Source organism: Condylura cristata, unplaced genomic scaffold, assembly GCF_000260355.1.
Source record: "Condylura cristata isolate star-nosed mole 26May11 unplaced genomic scaffold, ConCri1.0 scaffold00001, whole genome shotgun sequence".
Lineage (NCBI taxonomy): Eukaryota > Metazoa > Chordata > Mammalia > Eulipotyphla > Talpidae > Condylura > Condylura cristata.
The window spans coordinates 72576799-72595422 of record NW_004567102.1 but is presented as its reverse complement, the minus strand read 5'-3'; the positions used below and the strand labels follow the sequence as shown (position 1 = coordinate 72595422).

The following is an 18624-nucleotide window of genomic DNA, read 5'->3' as shown; positions in this document are numbered from 1 at the left end:
AGGGAAATGCACGGGACTATGGTGGTGGCACAGGGGTGATTTGGTGATGGGAAACCCGCGGGGATTACAATGGAGATGGAAAAAAAAATGTGCAAAATGATGTAAAAATAAACTTTTTAATAAAAAAAAAAAAAGAACAGTCCTGCTCCTATGTGGAGCTTCAAGCTAAAAGGGAAAGAGCTAAAAAACAAAAAAGTACAGACTCTCCCAGAGAGATCTCAGGTAGTAGAGGCCCAGATGCTAATTGCATATTCTTAGGAGAAGGCTTCAGCATAGAGTTCCACACACCATCTTGCCCAAGGGACCTCTGAGTGACCAAGAAACTCTCCACACTGAGATATTAAGAGTAGAGACCTAAAGACATGGTGGAGACACTCAGACATTTGCACACTGATCTACCTGTCACCCTTGGTCATGACCTGCCCCACTGAGCCCCAGAAGTGAAGTCAGGGCGCTCTGCTTCAGCCCTAGACCCAGGCCACAGAGGTATCCCAGAGCTTCCTCACAACCCTCCAGGAAAGAAAGGGAGGGGTATTCACCATGAGCAACTGCTCTAATGTTATGATTGCTAGAAAGACCGAAAATACCGAGTGAGCACACCACAGCCTTGCAATATACATCACTTGTAATATATGTCCTTTGGTGATAACACTGTGAACTCCAGCTTCTCCACCTTTTCCAGCTATCTCTGTCTAGTATCAAATGCAGCAACTTCAGGAATTTACAATCTTTACATATTTTTAAGTGAAATCATTTTAATATAAAGTATTTCATATAAAGTTATTTCACGTTAACAATTATATACGTTTTACCTAAGGGAGGCAAATAGGTTTATTCCTTGCTTTTTTTAATATCTTAAAACCCAGTGATGTATTTATGTGAATGTTGCCTTTTTATTTTCCATTTTTAGCACCAGTCATATATCAAGCTTGATGTCTGTACTTTATTTGTCCTCAGCATCTGGACAAAATATTTAAGCACCGAGAACTGCAACAGAAGCTGGTGGATGCGAAACTAGAGGAGGCTCAAGAAATGATGAAAGAAGCTGAGGAGCGACACGCTCGCGAAAAGGAATATGTATTTATCCTTTGAGACGGTGTGCTTTCTGTCTGCTGCAGAGCCCAAGAACCTTGGAATGTTTTTTTTTTAAGCTGTATTTATTTGTGCATACAGTACTGGGGTGCAGGTCAGAGGTGTGGGTGGCGAGAGGATTCACCAGAGACAGTGGGGAGCAGAACAGGAAAAGTGAAGAAGCACACTGCTGAGGAGAGCAGTGGGCGGGCCAGGAGAGGTCTGCCACACCATGTGGTCACCTCTGGGGCGGGGATCGAACTCATGCTGAAGAGGCTTTAGCTTCTTAGTGCTGTGCTCTGACCCAGGGAGGGCCCTTTGTTTTCTGTTTTTAAAGATTTATATTTGCATATAAGCACTGGGGTATACCTGGAGGTGCAGAGGATGAGCGGTTTCACCAAAGACAAGGTGGGGAGCGGAACAGGCAGATCAACTAAAATACACTTTTGAGGAAAGTAGCAGGTCAGAAAGAAGAGGTCTGCTGCTCCATGTGGGTCACCTTTCTGGCTGGGGATAGAACTCATGCTGCAGTGGCTGCTGCTAGCCTGTTAACTGAGACTTTAAGCCTGTGCCACAGGGAGGCCTGGAATATTATTTTGACTAAGCTCAGAGAGCACTAATCTGGTGAAGAGAGACCCTGAGCTTCCTTGCAAAACTAAATTAGCCAGCCCAGTACCCATTTTTCACAGAACGTAGTCATTCATCCACTCAACAAATGTTTGTCAGAGCCTTCCACAGTCTACCCATGATCCCAGGTGCTGAGACACAGTGGTGAACATGACCAAAAAGGCCATGCCTCAGCATGCAGACCCAACTGCAACAAACAAACAAGAAAGGGCAACTTCAGATCATATAAAGTACTACCAGGGAAATGAGGAGCTGAGCAGGAAGAGAAGGAGGGGACTACTTTACCCTGGGCACTGGAGCCCAGCCCACCGCGGAGGCAGTGACAGAGGTCCTGACGCTGGACCAGCCTCACATTCTCCAAAAATAGGAGAAAACTAGGGAGGCAAGATGATACTGACACAGTGGGAGAAGGCTTCTAACTGAAGTTGGAGAAGTAGGGAAGGCCCAAACCTTACTTCTCAGAAAGTCTGAATATGATTCTAAATACAGTGGGAAAATCCTGGGTGGTTTTAGCAAAGGGAGTCAGCAGCTTTGTATGTGTAAAGAATAAAGTTGGCTCTTAGATGGAAAAATGACCCAAAAGTGAGTAGAAAGGCAGTTACTGCACTGGCAGAGAACTGGACACAGATCAAAGCTGTCTTCTATGAACAATCAGTCAGCAATGCTGAAGACGGTGTTGGGGGGCAAAGAGAGGGTTGAGGATGACACCTTAGTTTTGGCTTAAGAAATCGAATAATACTGACTTTAATAACCCCAAGCCTTCCAAGATGCTGTGGACAATTTTGCAGATGAGGCTTGGAGCCTACTTGTTTGAGGTGATACATAGTATCCCCGACATGATATCACAATCCCCAATACATCTCCAGTGCACCTGCCTCCAATCCCATCATGGCCCATGATGGCTCATCATACTCACAGGCGGCCCTGGGCCATGGGCTAAACTATGTATTGTGGGGGAAGAGACGAGAGAGTTCAGACACATTCAATGAACCAATTAGTCAAATGTGATCATTTGACAATTAACCTTGATCTATATGCATTTATCTAAAATCAAACCAGGTCACTTCCATTTGTTAGAATAGTCATTTTAAAGTTGTTTTCTAACATGGCAACAAAGGGGTGAAGTTTGCAAAACACAGCTTGGTGGACACTGGATCATTTCAAACCAGAGGTATAAGTGCTTTTACTAAAAAGATTAATTTCTGAAGTCAACATACCTGTGCTTCCTAACTCATGTTCTTGCAGAGGGCAGTGACTCCCAATGTGCTTCCTGGAAATTCTGGTGCATGCAATGATGAAGAATAGTGGTCTGGGGAAAAAGAAAACTTTGGGTTTAATAGTAAGGCACTACAGTGACAATGGTTAGGGTGGAGGGTGTGGTCTGGAGATGTTCAAAGACCTGCAAGCAGAGGCCACCTGACCTTTGGGCCAAATTACCAGTAAGCTTCTAGAATTTGGTAGGAAGCTAAGATTTTGTGTGACCCATATTTCAGCTGGATTTCTCTGTTTTCCATTAGGCCACTATCTATTAATTGAGAATCCAACTCTTGGCTTGCTTGGATTCTTTACACAGTTTCCAAACATTACCTAAGTTGGTTAATTAGAAGTTATTAAGTTATATATGCATTACAATCAAATCTTAAATCTTTTAAAAATACTATTTGATGATACATATGCTTCACATATTAGTGAAACAACTTTCTAAAAGCTTCCTCTTTTTGTCAAATTGTACAATGTATTTTCTAATGTTGTCAAGTGAATTTTTAAACATTTTCTTTCTGAGTTCCCTGCAAATACAGTCTAAACTGGAGTTACTGGAAATAGTGGTGGAATCTTCTAATCTTTAAAACATCACAGATATGCATGCAACATGGAATGGTGGGGTTTTGTTTTGTTTTTAGCATTTAGTCTTTTAAAATACAATTTGAGATAAAATTCATTTTTTAAAGAGACAATTTGACAGTCTTTCCATGCATTTACTCTTCTCACAGTTGCTGAACCAGGCAGCAGAATGGAAACTACAGGCCCAAGTGCTAAAGGAACAAGAGACAGTCCTGCAGACTCAGGTGAAGGGGGGGGGGGGGGTGGAGCGTCAGCAATGCACAGAGGTGCTGTCCTCGGTTTCCAAGGAAAGAGGCTGTGTGACAAAGTAGTTTGCACAGGGCTTTCCATGAGGGGAAGAGGGAGGGGGAAAAGGTAGGAAATGAAGAGTAAATTCCATGATTTTAATGCAAAATTCAAGCACAATATTGCATCTAAGAAAAAGAATTTCTCTGCATTAACATCCAGTCCAAAGGTTTGTTGACATGGAAATGATGACACCAGGTGGTCAACCAGAGGAAGCTGGTACCCTCTTCCCTCCTCGCTGTGCTCTGGTCTCTCTTTTCCTCCTTTGCCCTATTAAAGTCAGAGCAAAGCTAAACTGTTCAGATACATTGTCTGTAACTATAAATACTAAAATATCCTTGGTTGCTTGATTTATTTATAATAAGAGGAAATTAGAAAATAGTGTCAGCCCCCAAGAGTTTGTGTTTTCAAAGGATTCCCTTGTTGATGACAAGTGACTCAGAATAGTGGGCAAGTTGGGAACCATTTTGATTTGGCTTCAGAATGTCATGTATGTTTTGATTTGACTACAGAAATTCCTATTTCAGCCTCAGAAATAAAGCCTCACACAACCAGATGTCAGATCTAGCCATCTTTCCCAGAGGTCCATGGCCTCTGCTCCTCCTACAAGCATTTTGTGAGTTGTAGAATCACCTTGCCTTGGGCTGCAGAGGGGGTCTAGCTCCCCTGCTCAAAGCAGGCCCCAGAACTAAGGAACTAGGCATCACATCAAGCAAACTCACAGCAGGTGAAGGAACCAGGCCGGGAAGCATTAACTTAACATGTGGGTAATTCCATTGTAAGGTTTATGGGCTGACTGATGAATACTTTATAAAAAAAAAAAAAAAAAAAAAAGCTTGTTCAATGTGTGAATGAAAAAATTCAGTGACTATTTGCTCATTATAAAAAGTTCTAAAAACTTAAAATCATAAACTATACTGCTGCATAAACAAAAACACAGATAACACTGCTATCTAGCCTTTTTGAGTCATACCTTTTGGATCTGGGTGCTGAATGCAGTGGTGAATTATTTACCCTCTGTAATATAATATACTAAGTGTTTTAAAGTATGAATTGCATAGAAATTGAAACCATAATGTTTTGTACTAGTCATAGAATCAAAGGACCCAGAGTGACAATACTAAATGTTAGAGTTACAGATTCAAGATCATTCTTTTTTTTTTTTTAAGATTTATTTATTTATGTATACAGAACTGGGGTACAGGCCAGAGCTGTGATGGGTAACAGGATTCACCGGAGACAGAGTGGGGAGCAGAACAGGCAGATTGACAAAGTACACTGCTTAAGGTCATGGTGGGCAGGTCAGGAGAGTTCTACCACGCTATGTGGGTAGGGATTGAACTCATGCTACAGTGGCTTCGGAGAGCTTCATAATGCGGTGCTTTAACTCGTTGTGCCACCAAAGAGAGACCCTCAAGATCATTCTTTAGGCAATCACAGAACCCATCATAGCATGGGAAAATGGGATAGGTGGCTTTGCTAACCACAGGCAGTGATGGGAAGAAGAGGGCATGACCACCTTTCTGGGGATGTCAAGAGAATCAAGCCTGGGACTCTGGTTTCTGTCCCATTCACAATCCAGAGCCTTGAGGGGTACAACAGACACTACTTGAAGTTATTCACTGTTCACATCATCTATTACAATCAATCTCTAAGTCTCTATGACAAACGAAGATCATGAACTTGGGAGGAGTAAATGAATATCATTAGATAGCAATCCATTCAGTCAGCATCACAAGGCCTTCAGTGGCATTTGTAATAAAAACACACTGTTGTGATCAAAGTTCCTACCTCTACCTCAAACTAGGAAAAGCAACTAGATTTGCTAATATTCCTCCTTTATCCCTCAATATTGGAATCTGGCCAGGTAGTAGGGTCAGAGTTCCAGATCTTATGCTAAGAAGCTGTCTGGTCCTTTGCAGTTCACCTTCAACTTTCTAGGCCTAAATTTCTTTGCCAGACAAATAACAACACTGGGAGACCCTCCCTGGTGGCGCAGCGGGTTAAACACCACACCACGAAGCTAAAGCCACTTCAGCATGAGCTCGATTCCCAGCCAGGTAGGTGACCCACATGGCGCAGCAGACCTCACCTAACCCACCCTTTGCTCCCCTCAGCAGTGTACCTAGTCTATCAGCCTGTTCTACTCCCCACTCTGTCTCTAGTGAATCCTCTCACTGACCCTTGCACTGCTGGCCTGTACCCCAGTCTGTATGCATAAATAAATAAATCTTTAAAACACTGTGATGGAGCAATGATCCCAAGCTTTTTCGTGACCTTGACAAGCCCATTTCCTTCCAGCATTTCCAGACCACAACAGCATATAAGGCAGCAGTGACTATCAAAATGTAGGGAGATTTTGACATTATATCAGTTCTCACTCAGCAACTATGAATGGTAATTATTCCTGTTTAATTTTTAAAAGGGAAATGAATATGTAATAAATGCAGTTTGTTTTCAAATTAAGTATGCAAAGCACTTAGCTCAGTGCCTGGTCCATAATAACCATAATTAATTCAATTAATATTTATTGAGGCCCCCCCTAAGTGCTAAGCACGATTCTGATTGTTAAAGATATAGTAATGGGGCCCTCCCTGGTGGCGCAGCGGGTTAAAGCACAGCACTGAGAATCTGAAGCCACTTCCGCATGAGTTCGATTCCTGCCTGCCGCCTGCCCAGGAGGAGACCACATGGCGAGCCAGACCTCTCCTGACCCGCCCGCTGCTTCCCTCAGCAGTGTACTTTGTCAATCTGCCTGTTCTGCTCCCCACTCTGTCTCTGGTGAAGCCTCTCACCGCCCCTGAGCCTCTGGCCTGTACCCCAGTTCTGTATGCACAAATAAATAAATAAATCTTTAAAAAAAAAAAAAGATATAGTAATGAATAAAATATGCAAAAAGTCCTGCCTTATTGACAATGTTAATAAAAATACTTACAATTAATTAGTATATGAGCTAAAATGAGTTTATATGGTCCCCAACTTATGATGGTTCAATTAACTATGTTCAGCTTTGCAGTGGTGCAAAAGAGGTGTGCAATCAGTAGAGGTTGTACAGAGAATTTTGAATTTTGATATTTTCCTGGGCTAAAGCATGATCTCTTATGATGCTGGCAGTGGTTTGAGAGACAGCTCAAGTCAACCTTGAAATCATGAAGGGAAACAGCCTTCTGAACTTAAGCCTCATCAAAAGAAAGAGAATCTAGTGAGTGACCCATCCCCCAGTGATTAGTCTCAGAGAAATTCTTCCAATGTTTCTTAGGCTCGGCATGCTTTCTACTATTACATTAATGATGAGAACTCATAAAACATTCTGGTTTTCCGTTTTAGTAAAACATTCAGTAAGTTACCAGAGATAGCCAACACTTCATTTTAAAAATAGGCTCTGGTTAGGGAATTTCCCCCAGTTGTAGAATATGTAAGTTTGATGCGCAAGTTTGAAGGTGGGCTAGGCTAGTTGTGTGTTTAAATAGGTAGGTTAAGTGTATTAAAATTTGTTAAATGCATGTTCCGTTTAGGATGGGTTTCTCAGAATATAACCCCATCGTTAGTCAAAGATCCATATTATTTCAGAGGTGATGACTGATAATCATACATATAAAATACAGGGGATTTTAATTATAGAAGAATTTAAGGACCACTGGAAAAGATGATCTGGAGATCCTGGGCAGCCCACGAATCAGAGAACTTCCAGAGGTGAAGGATGGCCCTGCGCTGAGTTAACACTGCCTTTGCCGTTGCCATCTTCACAACATGAGACTTTCTCTGCAAGGACCCTCCTTAGTCTATCTTTTTTTGTCTTCAAGACACTTTCAAAATCTAATAATCATTCAGCATAATAGAAATGCCTCAAATGTTTGAGCAAGTTCCTCTTGGAAAACATCAATATTATATATATATATTTTTAAAGATTTATTTATTTATGCATACAGAACAGGGGTACAGGCCAGAGGTGCAGGGGCAGCGAGAGGCTTCACCAGAGACAGAGTGGGGAGCAGAACAGGCAGATCGAGGAAGTACACTGCTGAGGGGAGCAGCCGGCGGGTCAGGAGAGGTCTGCCACGCCATGTGGTCACCTCCTGGGCAGGTGGGAATCGAACTCATGCGGAAGTGGCTTTAGCTTCTCAGTGCTGTGCTTTAACCCGCTGCGCCACCAGGGAAGGCCCAAGATTATATTTTTTAATTTTTAAACCTTGAAAACCAGCCTAGCATATATTTTTTCACGTGATTTAGAACCATTTCCTTAGGTTTTACAATGCCTTTAAAGCTATGGGAGCAAGGCCCTCCCTGTTGGCGCAGTGGGTTAAGGCGCAGCACTGCAAGCTTGCTGCAGCCGCCTAAGTGAGTTCAATCCTGGCCCCGGAGGTGACCCACATGGTGCGGCAGACCTCTCCTGACCCACCCGCTACTCCTCTCAGCAGTGTACTTCGTAGATCTGCCTGTTCTGCTCCCCACTCTGTCTCTGGTGAAGCCTCTCACTGCCCCTGCAACTCTGGCTTGTACCCCAGTTCTGTATGCATAAATAAATAAATCTTTTAAAAAAGAAAAAAGCCATGGGAGCAAAGGACTGTGCTAGTACCCATCTCTTGTTCTCAGCAAGGGAAATGTCAAGGACAGACTATGTTTCCCTAGATCAAAGTCACTTTTTAGTCATAAAACAACAGGTTGTCTGTTTGGTGTTTGATTCTTAAGTAGGGAAGAGATACGAGGCTCAATTATACAGTAGAGTAAATGCCAGAGATGATCAATGAGATACAATTGTTGCTACAAATAGAGTGTTCACTGGATCAATAGGATGAAAATGGCAGAAGACATGGAAAATCAGCAATATCTGACCATTTGGACATAAAACGCTGTCCAAGGGGAAATATCAGGGAGTAAGTTGTTAATGATGGATAACCATAGTCTTTAAACATAGAAATCCTCAGCTCATTTATATAGGATGAGAGGTGATTCCTCTGCAACCACTATTAGACTTGGATTTATTCCCCAAACAAACCTCACAAATACGCTCAGACAATTCCTGCACACATTTCTGTGTCCTATATGCTGTGAGTATTCGCAATTAAATTTTAGTGCTCAGTCAAAAGAATGTGTGTGTTGATCAGTCCTTTTAAGAGTGATATATTGGGCCAATTATTGTTATTACCAGACCTCGAATAGTTTATTTCTATTACTGCCCCAGACAGGAGAGGTACTGTGGATGACGCTGGATGTCCCTTCCTGCTCCAGGAGAAAGGGACTTGACACACGAGCCAGCCGTGCCTCGGGTCAGCATAATAGTGAGAGAGAAAGAGAAAGCAGACTGAGCAAATCACACCGAGTCAGCAGAAGGATTTCACTTACAGGTGGCATAAGGAGAAAGCACTAGATTTGGTGACCTGTGACAAAGAAGTCAAGTAGGAAGAAAAGCAGTGTATTAAAAATGGAAAAAGGAAATCGGGAGTTAATGAATACAGTTTCATTTGTGTGAAAGTTCTGCACTGTGCAACAATGTGACTATATTTAACACTGAACCACACAGCAAAATATGGCTAAGCTGGTGAATTTTATGTTCATTTCATTAAAAGGTGTATTTTTTTAAGTTGAGAAAACAAAAACTAAGTCACTAGAAAAAAGATTTAATAGTAATGAAATGAGTCACTAGTTCTTAGCACTGGGCTATCTGTCTTCTTCCTGTGTTAAGAAAAAATAGGGAAAGTTTGCTTAATTGATACACCAAAGGATCCATCATTCTGATGAAGGGGACAGGGCTACAACTGGGAGGTGGACTGCGCATGCGCTCACTCCTGACCGCCGCCACTACTGTCTGCAGGCTTCAACTACAAGCCTGCTAGAGAGTACTTGGAGAAAACGGCTCAGGGGTTCATGGTATCTGACACCTCCAGGTCATTACTGAAACCCTGGAAAAAGAAAGGAGAGGAAGTAAAAAATGGAAGTTAACGAGAGTGATTAGCCAAGAATGCAAATTAACAGAATTGGTGACAGAATATGAAGAGAATCATTGGGGTAGTTGTTGAACTAGATCACGATCACCTGCCGTACAGGTGGTCACACGGAGGTTGGCTTGTTAGTGGGTCAAAATCAATACAGTGGATCCCAGCCAGAACTCTGGGGGGAAAATACGGATGTAAATAGATTGTCAAGAGTTTTACACATTATCTTATGCTGTGTGTGTACATCCCTGGGTTGCCATCCTAGTCATGAGTTCCAAGATGCCCCTTAACCCACTCTTCTATCATGTGTACACCAAGAAATCATGAAAAGCAAGGTTCAGGCCACCAAAATCACTGTAATCTCTGTCACATGAGCACAGCACTGAGGACGCTAATGAATGATTTCAAAATTACAGTAAGCTGTTGTTTGGCTTCTCTTCCAAAGTCAGTACCCTCCAAAAAGGTGCTACATTATCCTTTTGCTGTTCTTATTTGCTGCACGAAGCCTCTGCTGATCTGGGTCATCTAAGAACGAACCATTCTATAAGAATGAATCATTCTAGATAAATATTCCAGTTCTAGGGGTTGTTTGACACATGCACTCCCTATACACACACACACACACACACACACACACACATGCCAGGAGCTCTCCAGTACTGTCTTTTGCTCTTCTCTGCTTCCGAGACAACTCTCACAGATAATACCATCTGGCCAGTGAGCATCCCCTTCTGCCTGGTCGCCACCTGCCCATCTTCACCAGTGGCCTCAGGTGCAGGCTTGGTGTTGGAGGTGGCAAGTTTCCTTCTTCCTCCAGAAGACATTGTATGCTCATTCACGGGCTTGTGTTTCTCAAACACTCAAGGTTCCCAAAGACTCACTTTAAAAAAAAAATTTATTTATTTATGCTTACAGAACTGGCATATAGGCCAGAGGTGTGGTGGGTGAGAGGATTCACCAGAGACATAGTGGGGAGCAGAACAGGCAGATAAAAGAGGTACACTCCTGAGGGGTGCAGTGGGAGAGACAGGAGCCGTCTGCAGCATCAGGTGGGTCAGCTCCCTGACCAGAGATTGAACTCATGCTGCAGTGGGCTTTGGCGCGCTTCATAATGTCGTGCTTTGACCTGTTGTGCCACCAGGGAGAACAGACTCATTTTTAAATATTGGCTTTACTTACTTGAGTCACTTATATTAAACCTCCACTGACTCAAAACATGCTACCCAAAGTCATTTTCAAAAGTCAGATTTTCTTACTGTATCTTTGTCACTTACACATACTTACACACTTCGTCTTCTGTCCTGCCTTTTCCAACCTCAAATGCAAGCTGTGGAGATAAGGATACAGCCCATAAGTATAAAGGCTCTTCTCTATATGCCCATGCTGAGGGATCCTGAGGGATGCTGAGGATTGCTAACCCATAGCATGAATCTTTTTGGTGCAAATAAGAAAAAAGCACCCCATCATTAGGCTCGTCACGTCCATCTGTAGACAACTGGTTACTAAGCTGATTTTGTGAAGAGAGACATGAACTGCTATTGGCTAGAATACCGTGTTCACACATGTGCAAAAACACTTGTGAAGGGAAATGGCAGTTGCTTATATTGGCATGACCTGCACACAAACCGTGACTTGTCCATGTCTGGCCACGTTTTCTTTATCACTCCTTTGCACTTGCTACATTCTTATTCCATGAAGACTAGGTTGAAGACCTTCTTCACAAAACCACAGCTCTTTCTCTGGTCACTGTGGTCCTTACCTGACCTGTAGTTCAAATTCACTGTCTCCTAAGGGAGTTCTCCTGGGAATTGGCCCTCAGGAGTTCAGGACCCCTCAGAAGCAGGAGATACATGTTAAATGCTGCTGTGAATAGCATTCACACATCTGCTCAGTGCTCAATAAATAGTTTTGTAGGAAAAGTTCCTATAAGGCAATGATGATGCTATTTTATTATTGCATTTTTCTGTAGTTTAATCATACTCACTGGCCTAGATTGATCTCATTGTAAATAAAGAACTGAATACTATTAACACTATATTGAGAATTCCTCTAAATCATTTTTCCTCTCAAACAAAACATGTTGCTTTGTTCTAGAAGCATTCTTAGTTGCCCTCAAGGAGATCCACTTTTTTTTCCTGTTTACAGCTTACTCTCTACTCTGGAAGGTTTGAAGAATTTCAGGGCACGCTGTCAAAAAGCAATGAGGTGTTTGCTACTTTCAAACAGGAAATGGATAAAGTGAGTATTGCTTACCTCCCACAAAATATTGGTATTTTCTACTTTGACAGGCAATTCTTCTTTGGGTTCATTTTTCTCTCACTAAGATATTTCAGTGTACTTCATGAGGTAATGAAACATTTATAGGTACAATTTGATTTAGACTATATTTTTTTATTGGTAAGTAACTGGTAGATTGTTCTTAGGATGAGTCCAAAAGCACAAGGATTCATTCTTATTCTGAGGAAAAAAATATTTTCTTTTCCTGGTCTGTGGAAAACTTTTTGTAAACAAACAAAAATTAGCATCATGTTTAAACTGAAATCAAAAAATATCTATATTAAAAAAACTTTCATGTAAATATAAAGAGTAGAATGTTAGAGTTGAAAATGCCAGTTTATACATTCCTTAGAAGGAAAGAAACATGGCATGATGTAGTCGACCCTTGACTAGCTCCTCTACTCCCCATTGAAAACCCAAATACAATTCATGGTCAACTGTCCTTATATATGTGGTTTCTGCAACCTGGTCTTCAGGGAGAGATCAAGGTTGCTAGAACCCATGAATGTAGAATCCAATGGGAAAAGGAAACAAAAAGCAAAACCCAGTGCCTGAGGGCTACCCCACCTCTCTGACCCCAGCACCCCCACTGATAAAGTAGAGGTAAGAGCAGCACCTTCTTGTAGGGCTGTCTCAAGGATGAGATAAATAGCATACATAACCACATTTCATGATTCCCACACACTCTGCAAATGTAAAGGCCAAGAAAATAGCAACTGCCTTTGTGTGACTACTTCTCAGATGTGCCCAAGAGTATCAGCATCATAATGGCTAAAAAAAACCAAACTGGCCAGTTTTCTCACTGTTAGCCTCTATCAATAAAGTAAGAATCGAATGTGCACGCTTATTCTTGGGAATGCAGTAAAGTTCATTTTTATGCTAAATGAGGAAAAAGCAATGGCAAAGCAACATAGCAATAAGTAGTGTGCTTTATCCAGGGTAACTGCTTCAGATCAGGCTGTTCACCTCTGACCTAGATGATTCAGCAATAAACCCTGAGTCTCCCCCTCAACCTTCTTCCTTGACATCCAGCTTTTGTTTACTTCAGCAACTGGTAACACAGAGCTTTTCTTGATGTCACCAATGAAACTAATAGTTCCTTTGCTATAGTAACTCTCAAGAATAACATTAGAACACTCTGATTTCTGCAGACAACTAAGAAAATGAAGAAGCTAGAGAAGGACACAGCCACATGGAAAGCCCGGTTTGAGAACTGCAACAAAGCTCTGCTGGACATGATTGAGGAGGTGAGAAAGCTTGTCCATTAGCTTCCAGTCTAACCAAGACAGTCATATTTGGGAATTAATAACTTAATAGTACAAGAAACTGAATTTTTCCAGGAAATGATAGATGAAATTGTAATAAAAACATAATTAAGGAAAGAGTCACTTACAAACCAGGTTCAGGCTCATAAAGAACTTTGTCCCTCTAAGTCCCATGCCTACTTGTTGACTCCAAAGCTGTCCCCAAAGCAGCTTCATGCCTGCTGGACTATGGACTCCTTAAGGGAAGGATGAGTGTCTAACTTGCATGTCACAGTTGCAAGACAAATGAACAGATGATTTGCCCTCCCTGAGAGAACACACCAGTCCAAGCTCCTAGGATGTGTTCTGCTTTATAGACAGATATGAGAGACAGCACTGAATTCCTCCCAGAGGCATTTAAATACGGATATTATGTCAGAATGTGACGAGGTTCTGAAACTATAAAGGGAAAGACATGTGACTATGGATGTGGGTGGTAGAGCTGACCGGTGAAATTCTCTCCACATAAACAAATGGTAAAGTCTTAAAGGACACAGGGTGGCACAGAGGAGGGCCAGGGGTGACGGAGCAAGAAGAATAGGAATGTTTTCATGCACAAACACATCGCCATTTCTAGAGAGGGGAAAAAAGGAGAATCAAGAATATGAGCAGCCAACATCATGAATTAGTGCATGGTGAGTCTCTCTGGTTATAATTACTGTTCTAATAATTCATCCCAAATTGCAACATATTCCAAAGAGATGTACTCATTATTCATCAACATAGATCAAGCAGTTGCTGGATCAGCATATGGCAGTTAATCTACAGAATATAAGGCACAACTGACAGCCAAATCCCAGGCCGTGTCATTCATTTTGCCACAAGCTTTTAGCTTATGCCTTCTAAATCTTGGAAGCAGAAAATTCATCTACTTTAACATTTTAAAGGCCCTGGACTGAGGCAAAGGGAAGCTTTGCCATTTTTCATTCCTAAATTCTACCAGAACGATTAAAATTCTAACCAGAGTAAAGGACACAATGAAGAACAGCAGTGGCGTCTCTGACATGTGGGTCACCCTCTGTGGCCAGGGCCCAGGTCTAGTAGGTGAATTCCATTCCAAACAAATGGTTCTATTGGTCTCCTGGGAGCATCCTGGCAATTGTGCTTCTCATGCCATGTTATGTGTGTGTTTGTGTGTTTTCAAATCACAGAAAGCGTTGAGAGCTAAAGAATATGAGTGCTTCGTGATGAAGATTGGGAGGCTAGAAAACCTCTGCCGAGCTTTACAGCAAGAGAGAAATGAACTCTACAAAAAAATTAGAGAAGCAAATTTGCCTGAACAGGACGACCAAAGTCAGCACACCTCCGACGAAGAGCCAGAGTCCACGGTCCCTGTGGGTGAAGAGGTTGATATGGAGGAAGCCAGCAGTGTCCACAATGCTGTAAAAAGCCTGGCCACAGCATTCATGGTGATTCAGTGTCCAGAGCCTACCCCAGGCCAATCCAAAGACCTCCAGCCAGAACTCTGCAGTCTTCCAGGGGGCGGTGACTCTGCCATCAGGAAGCAGGAACAACCCCCTCTGAGCCCTTCTTACCATTCAGAGAGTTTCTTCTCTCCCCCAACTTCTCAGGCTGAGAGTCCAGGAGGTAATGAGGCAGCATGTCCTCCCAAGGTCAGTAACTCCCCAGAGGAGTCCCAAGGAGAAGCCCATGGCCAGGCTCTCCTCTCTCAGGCACAGGCTGCTCAGTCACCCCAAAAGCCAGAGGCAGAAGCTACCAGTCCAACCCCACAGTCTCCAGCCAAGGCCTCCCAACAGGTGATGGAGGCAGCTGGTTCTGTCCTAACAGCCCTGGCAGGAGAGCAGGCTCCATTTGGGGTGCCTGGAGGTGAGCTACATAAGCAAACCCCAGCAGCAGCAGCAGCATCCTCAGCTAGGCCCCAACTGCCCAAAGTGGCCAACACCCATCTGGAAGGAGTAGACTAAGCCTCAGCCCGCCTCGGAGGCTACCCTTCCCGACGCTGCTCCTTCATCCAGACAGGTTGTCCTCTGAAAGAGGCACTTAGGGCTAGGGGTGTCTAATGGAAGAGATGAAATTAGGATTAAGACATTTTAAATGTTATGCAGAGCACATTCAGCCTTTGCTATTTGTTCTCAATTTACAGCTGATTTGGAGCTTTTCTCATTAACATTGGTTGATAGTATAATTTTCCCAAATGGCAACAAACCATGGAGAACAAATTTATATTAATTTGCTATTAAGATAGTACTTAATTCATTTTCTTGCTGAACACTAAGATTTACTGTTTGAAGACTTCCACTCTAATACATAAATACTGAAAGCATGATGTCCTATTTATTTCCTTATATGGCTTAATAAGTTTCATAGTAAGTAATGAATGTCCAGATTCCATTCAAGAATTATATATGCAATATATTCTCATGTGAGTATGTATACAGCAGTCCCTCCTCATCTGTGGTTCACTTTCCAGAGTTTTAGCTAATCCACTATCAAATAGAGTCTGAAAATATTATGTCTAAGATATTTTGAGAGACCACATTCACAAATCTTACATTATATTATATCATTGCAGTTGTTCTGCTATTACTGTTAATATTTTATTGCACCTACCTTATAATTAAACTATCATAGGTGTGTGTGTGTGTGTATATATATATATATATATATATATATATATATAAAGTTTGGTACTCTGTGGTTTCAGGCACCCTGTGGGGGTCTGAGAAGTATACCCCTATGACAAGGAAGAACTACTGTGAAAGTCTATGCACATATGTATGAATATATACATATATGTGGTGAAGCACATTACTAATATATGACTGTGTATCATATACTATGCTCAGCCAGAATGAAAGGAATAGGGTTCTGTGGCTTCACGAGGAGGAAGACAATTTACAGGAATAGGAAGAGCAAATATTAGATTAGCAAGTGCTTGCTGGCCATGCAGAGACAAAGGACACAGAGCGGACTTGAACAGACCTTTTCAAGTCCCCCACCCCTAGTCTACCACATCTAGCTCATATTCGTTATGATTATCCCTGGTGATACTCTCAGGGATCTAAATTATTTTAGACCATTAAGGAAGAGGTGGAGAAAAACTCTGAGTCTGCAGGGTCCTAACTGCCTTCAGCTCAAAAATCTACACGTCAAAGTAGTACAGGACTGGCGGCCTATTTCGCTCTCCCACACCACTTTAGATTTCTCTCTAATGCAGAGTACTTAGATACCAATCAGAAAATTATCTTTTATGCTTGAGACTATCGCCAACTAAAGCTCTATGAATCAAAAACTGATAGAGAACCCAAGTATTTAGGCCACAAAATACTGGGCAAAAATAAGTAACTCAACGTAGATCAATACAATCAAATCAACTGATCAAATGACAGCAGTTGGGTTCCACGCCAAGTCTGTGAGAGAACAGTGACACCACGGTGGCAGCAAGAGACCCGACAGGAGAAGGGAACAATCACAGCTGTAGACAGCTCACGTCTTCCAGCTATTTGACTCCCACATGCAGCCTGCTGCCTTCCAACGTGTCATATAGTTCCTGCATGGAGGGGGTTGGAAAGGGAGCGAGGGGGTGGAGGATGAGGCGAGGAGATGCAATGGGCCCTGCCTTTTGTGCTCCAGGTCCTGAGACAGCACTGCTCGGTCCTGCCAGCTCCCAGTTTTCTCCTTGGTCCTCCCACTCCTCCAGAGGGTCCCCACCACCTCTTGCAGTCACTGACCCCACCCAACTCGGGCACATCTGTTCCGTCTTTCCAAGCCCCTCCTGTGCAGCCGAAACTGCACTCAGCCATCGTTTCGAATATTGCTTAGTAAAAGCTAGTAGTTTTCCAAAACAGAAATACACATAGGGTCTCAATATGAATGATGAGGCTTGCGAAGCAACACATTGTCTGCTTTGAGGAATTCTCTACAAGCAGAAGCACAAAACAGAGGACTAATGAGTCCCTACTCAAAGTGACTTGAAAAATAGATGAGAATGCAAAAAGCAAACGCTAAAAACACCTGGAGTTGTCTACATGATGATTACATTATCAGGTCTTGACAACAAGCTTTAATAATGCTGACAGCATAAATGGCTATCTGGGGAAAGGAAAAATTCAACAAAGAAACAAGGAGGGTGGGGAAGGGAAGCACCGAAGGACAGAGGTGGGAAGGAAGAAAAAGAGATCTAAGTCTACCTTATCTTAAAAGTTGAACTTCAAGTAGAAAAATGCATAAAAGCAGGACTCCCTACCACTCACCCAGGAAATCATCCTTCAGGGCTGTGCGTGGCCTCTGCCAGCGCACATCAAGTGCTGGTAGGCAGCAGCCATATGCTGCAAGAATTGGAAATGCATAAAATTTGAAGTAGACAGGGTAATAAAAATGCTAGTCATGGGAAAAAATTAGGTAAGTAGCCTATCCCTATTTGAGAACCTACATATTTTTAGAGGCTTAAAATATTATACCTTCAGGGTACCCAGCCAAATTCAACATTAATGGAAATCCTAGCGATTTAGACATTCATTTAATTCAGAGCCAAGTAGTCACCATACCAATCCAGCAGGGTCTCTTGGCTCACTGTTTACAGAGTGGAGAAAGAGTAGATAATCATAGTAGTTTCGGGCTGAATATTTAGGGAGAGAAACAGACAGGAGAGGAGCCAACATGCAATGATTCTAGTATTCTAACACCCAAAGTTCTCTGGGTTTTTTCCATCTAAAAAGGTCTTATAGCAACAAATTACTCACTGCCAGTATATCTTGGGCAGAGTTTCAGATACATGAACTTGTCTGAAATTTGCAAAGCCTAAAATAGGCTTTGGGAGATTTAGTTTAATATCCAAAGAATGTTTTAATATAGTCATTTGTGTTAATATTCAGCCTTACTATTTATAACTATAACTTAGAAGAGATGGAGTCAGGAAATTCTCTTCTTTATCAAGTTTTTATGACTCTTTCTAGTGATAGCAAATTTACTTTCCAGAAACATTAGCGTTGTTTGTGTATTCTACCTGTGTGCCTCTATTACCAAGGAATTTCTCTTCCCAAGGGCTCCAGTAGTAACCTTATTTATATTATTTTCATTCATATTTATTTTTACCTTGATTATTTATATGTTTCATCAATACCTTTAAAAGATTGTGATTTTTTAATTCTTTTGGTAGCTGAATTCTTGGTCTCTGAGTAGAATATGCATGGAATGAACACTGAAAGTCTTGAAGGGTGGTATATTTTGAGAGTGAGAGAAGGAGGGAGGATGGGAAAGAGAGAGAATGTGACTGTCCAGGGCTAACAGAAAAGAAAAATCCAGACCCTCTGCTCCCTCTGCCT

At 42.1% G+C, this 18624-nt stretch overlaps 1 protein-coding gene across 1 annotated transcript in view; it reads left to right on the top strand.

The window, feature by feature from the left end:
• Positions 1-15264, top strand: part of TXLNB (taxilin beta) — a 30481-nt gene extending 15217 nt beyond the window's left edge. Inside the window, exons 5-9 of the mRNA XM_012735020.1 lie at positions 958-1077; positions 3690-3764; positions 11904-11996; positions 13187-13282; positions 14491-15264. Of these exons, the coding sequence (XP_012590474.1) occupies positions 958-1077; positions 3690-3764; positions 11904-11996; positions 13187-13282; positions 14491-15264 (1158 nt within the window). The remainder of the gene's footprint in view (positions 1-957; positions 1078-3689; positions 3765-11903; positions 11997-13186; positions 13283-14490) is intronic.
• The last annotated feature ends 3360 nt before the right edge of the window (positions 15265-18624 follow it).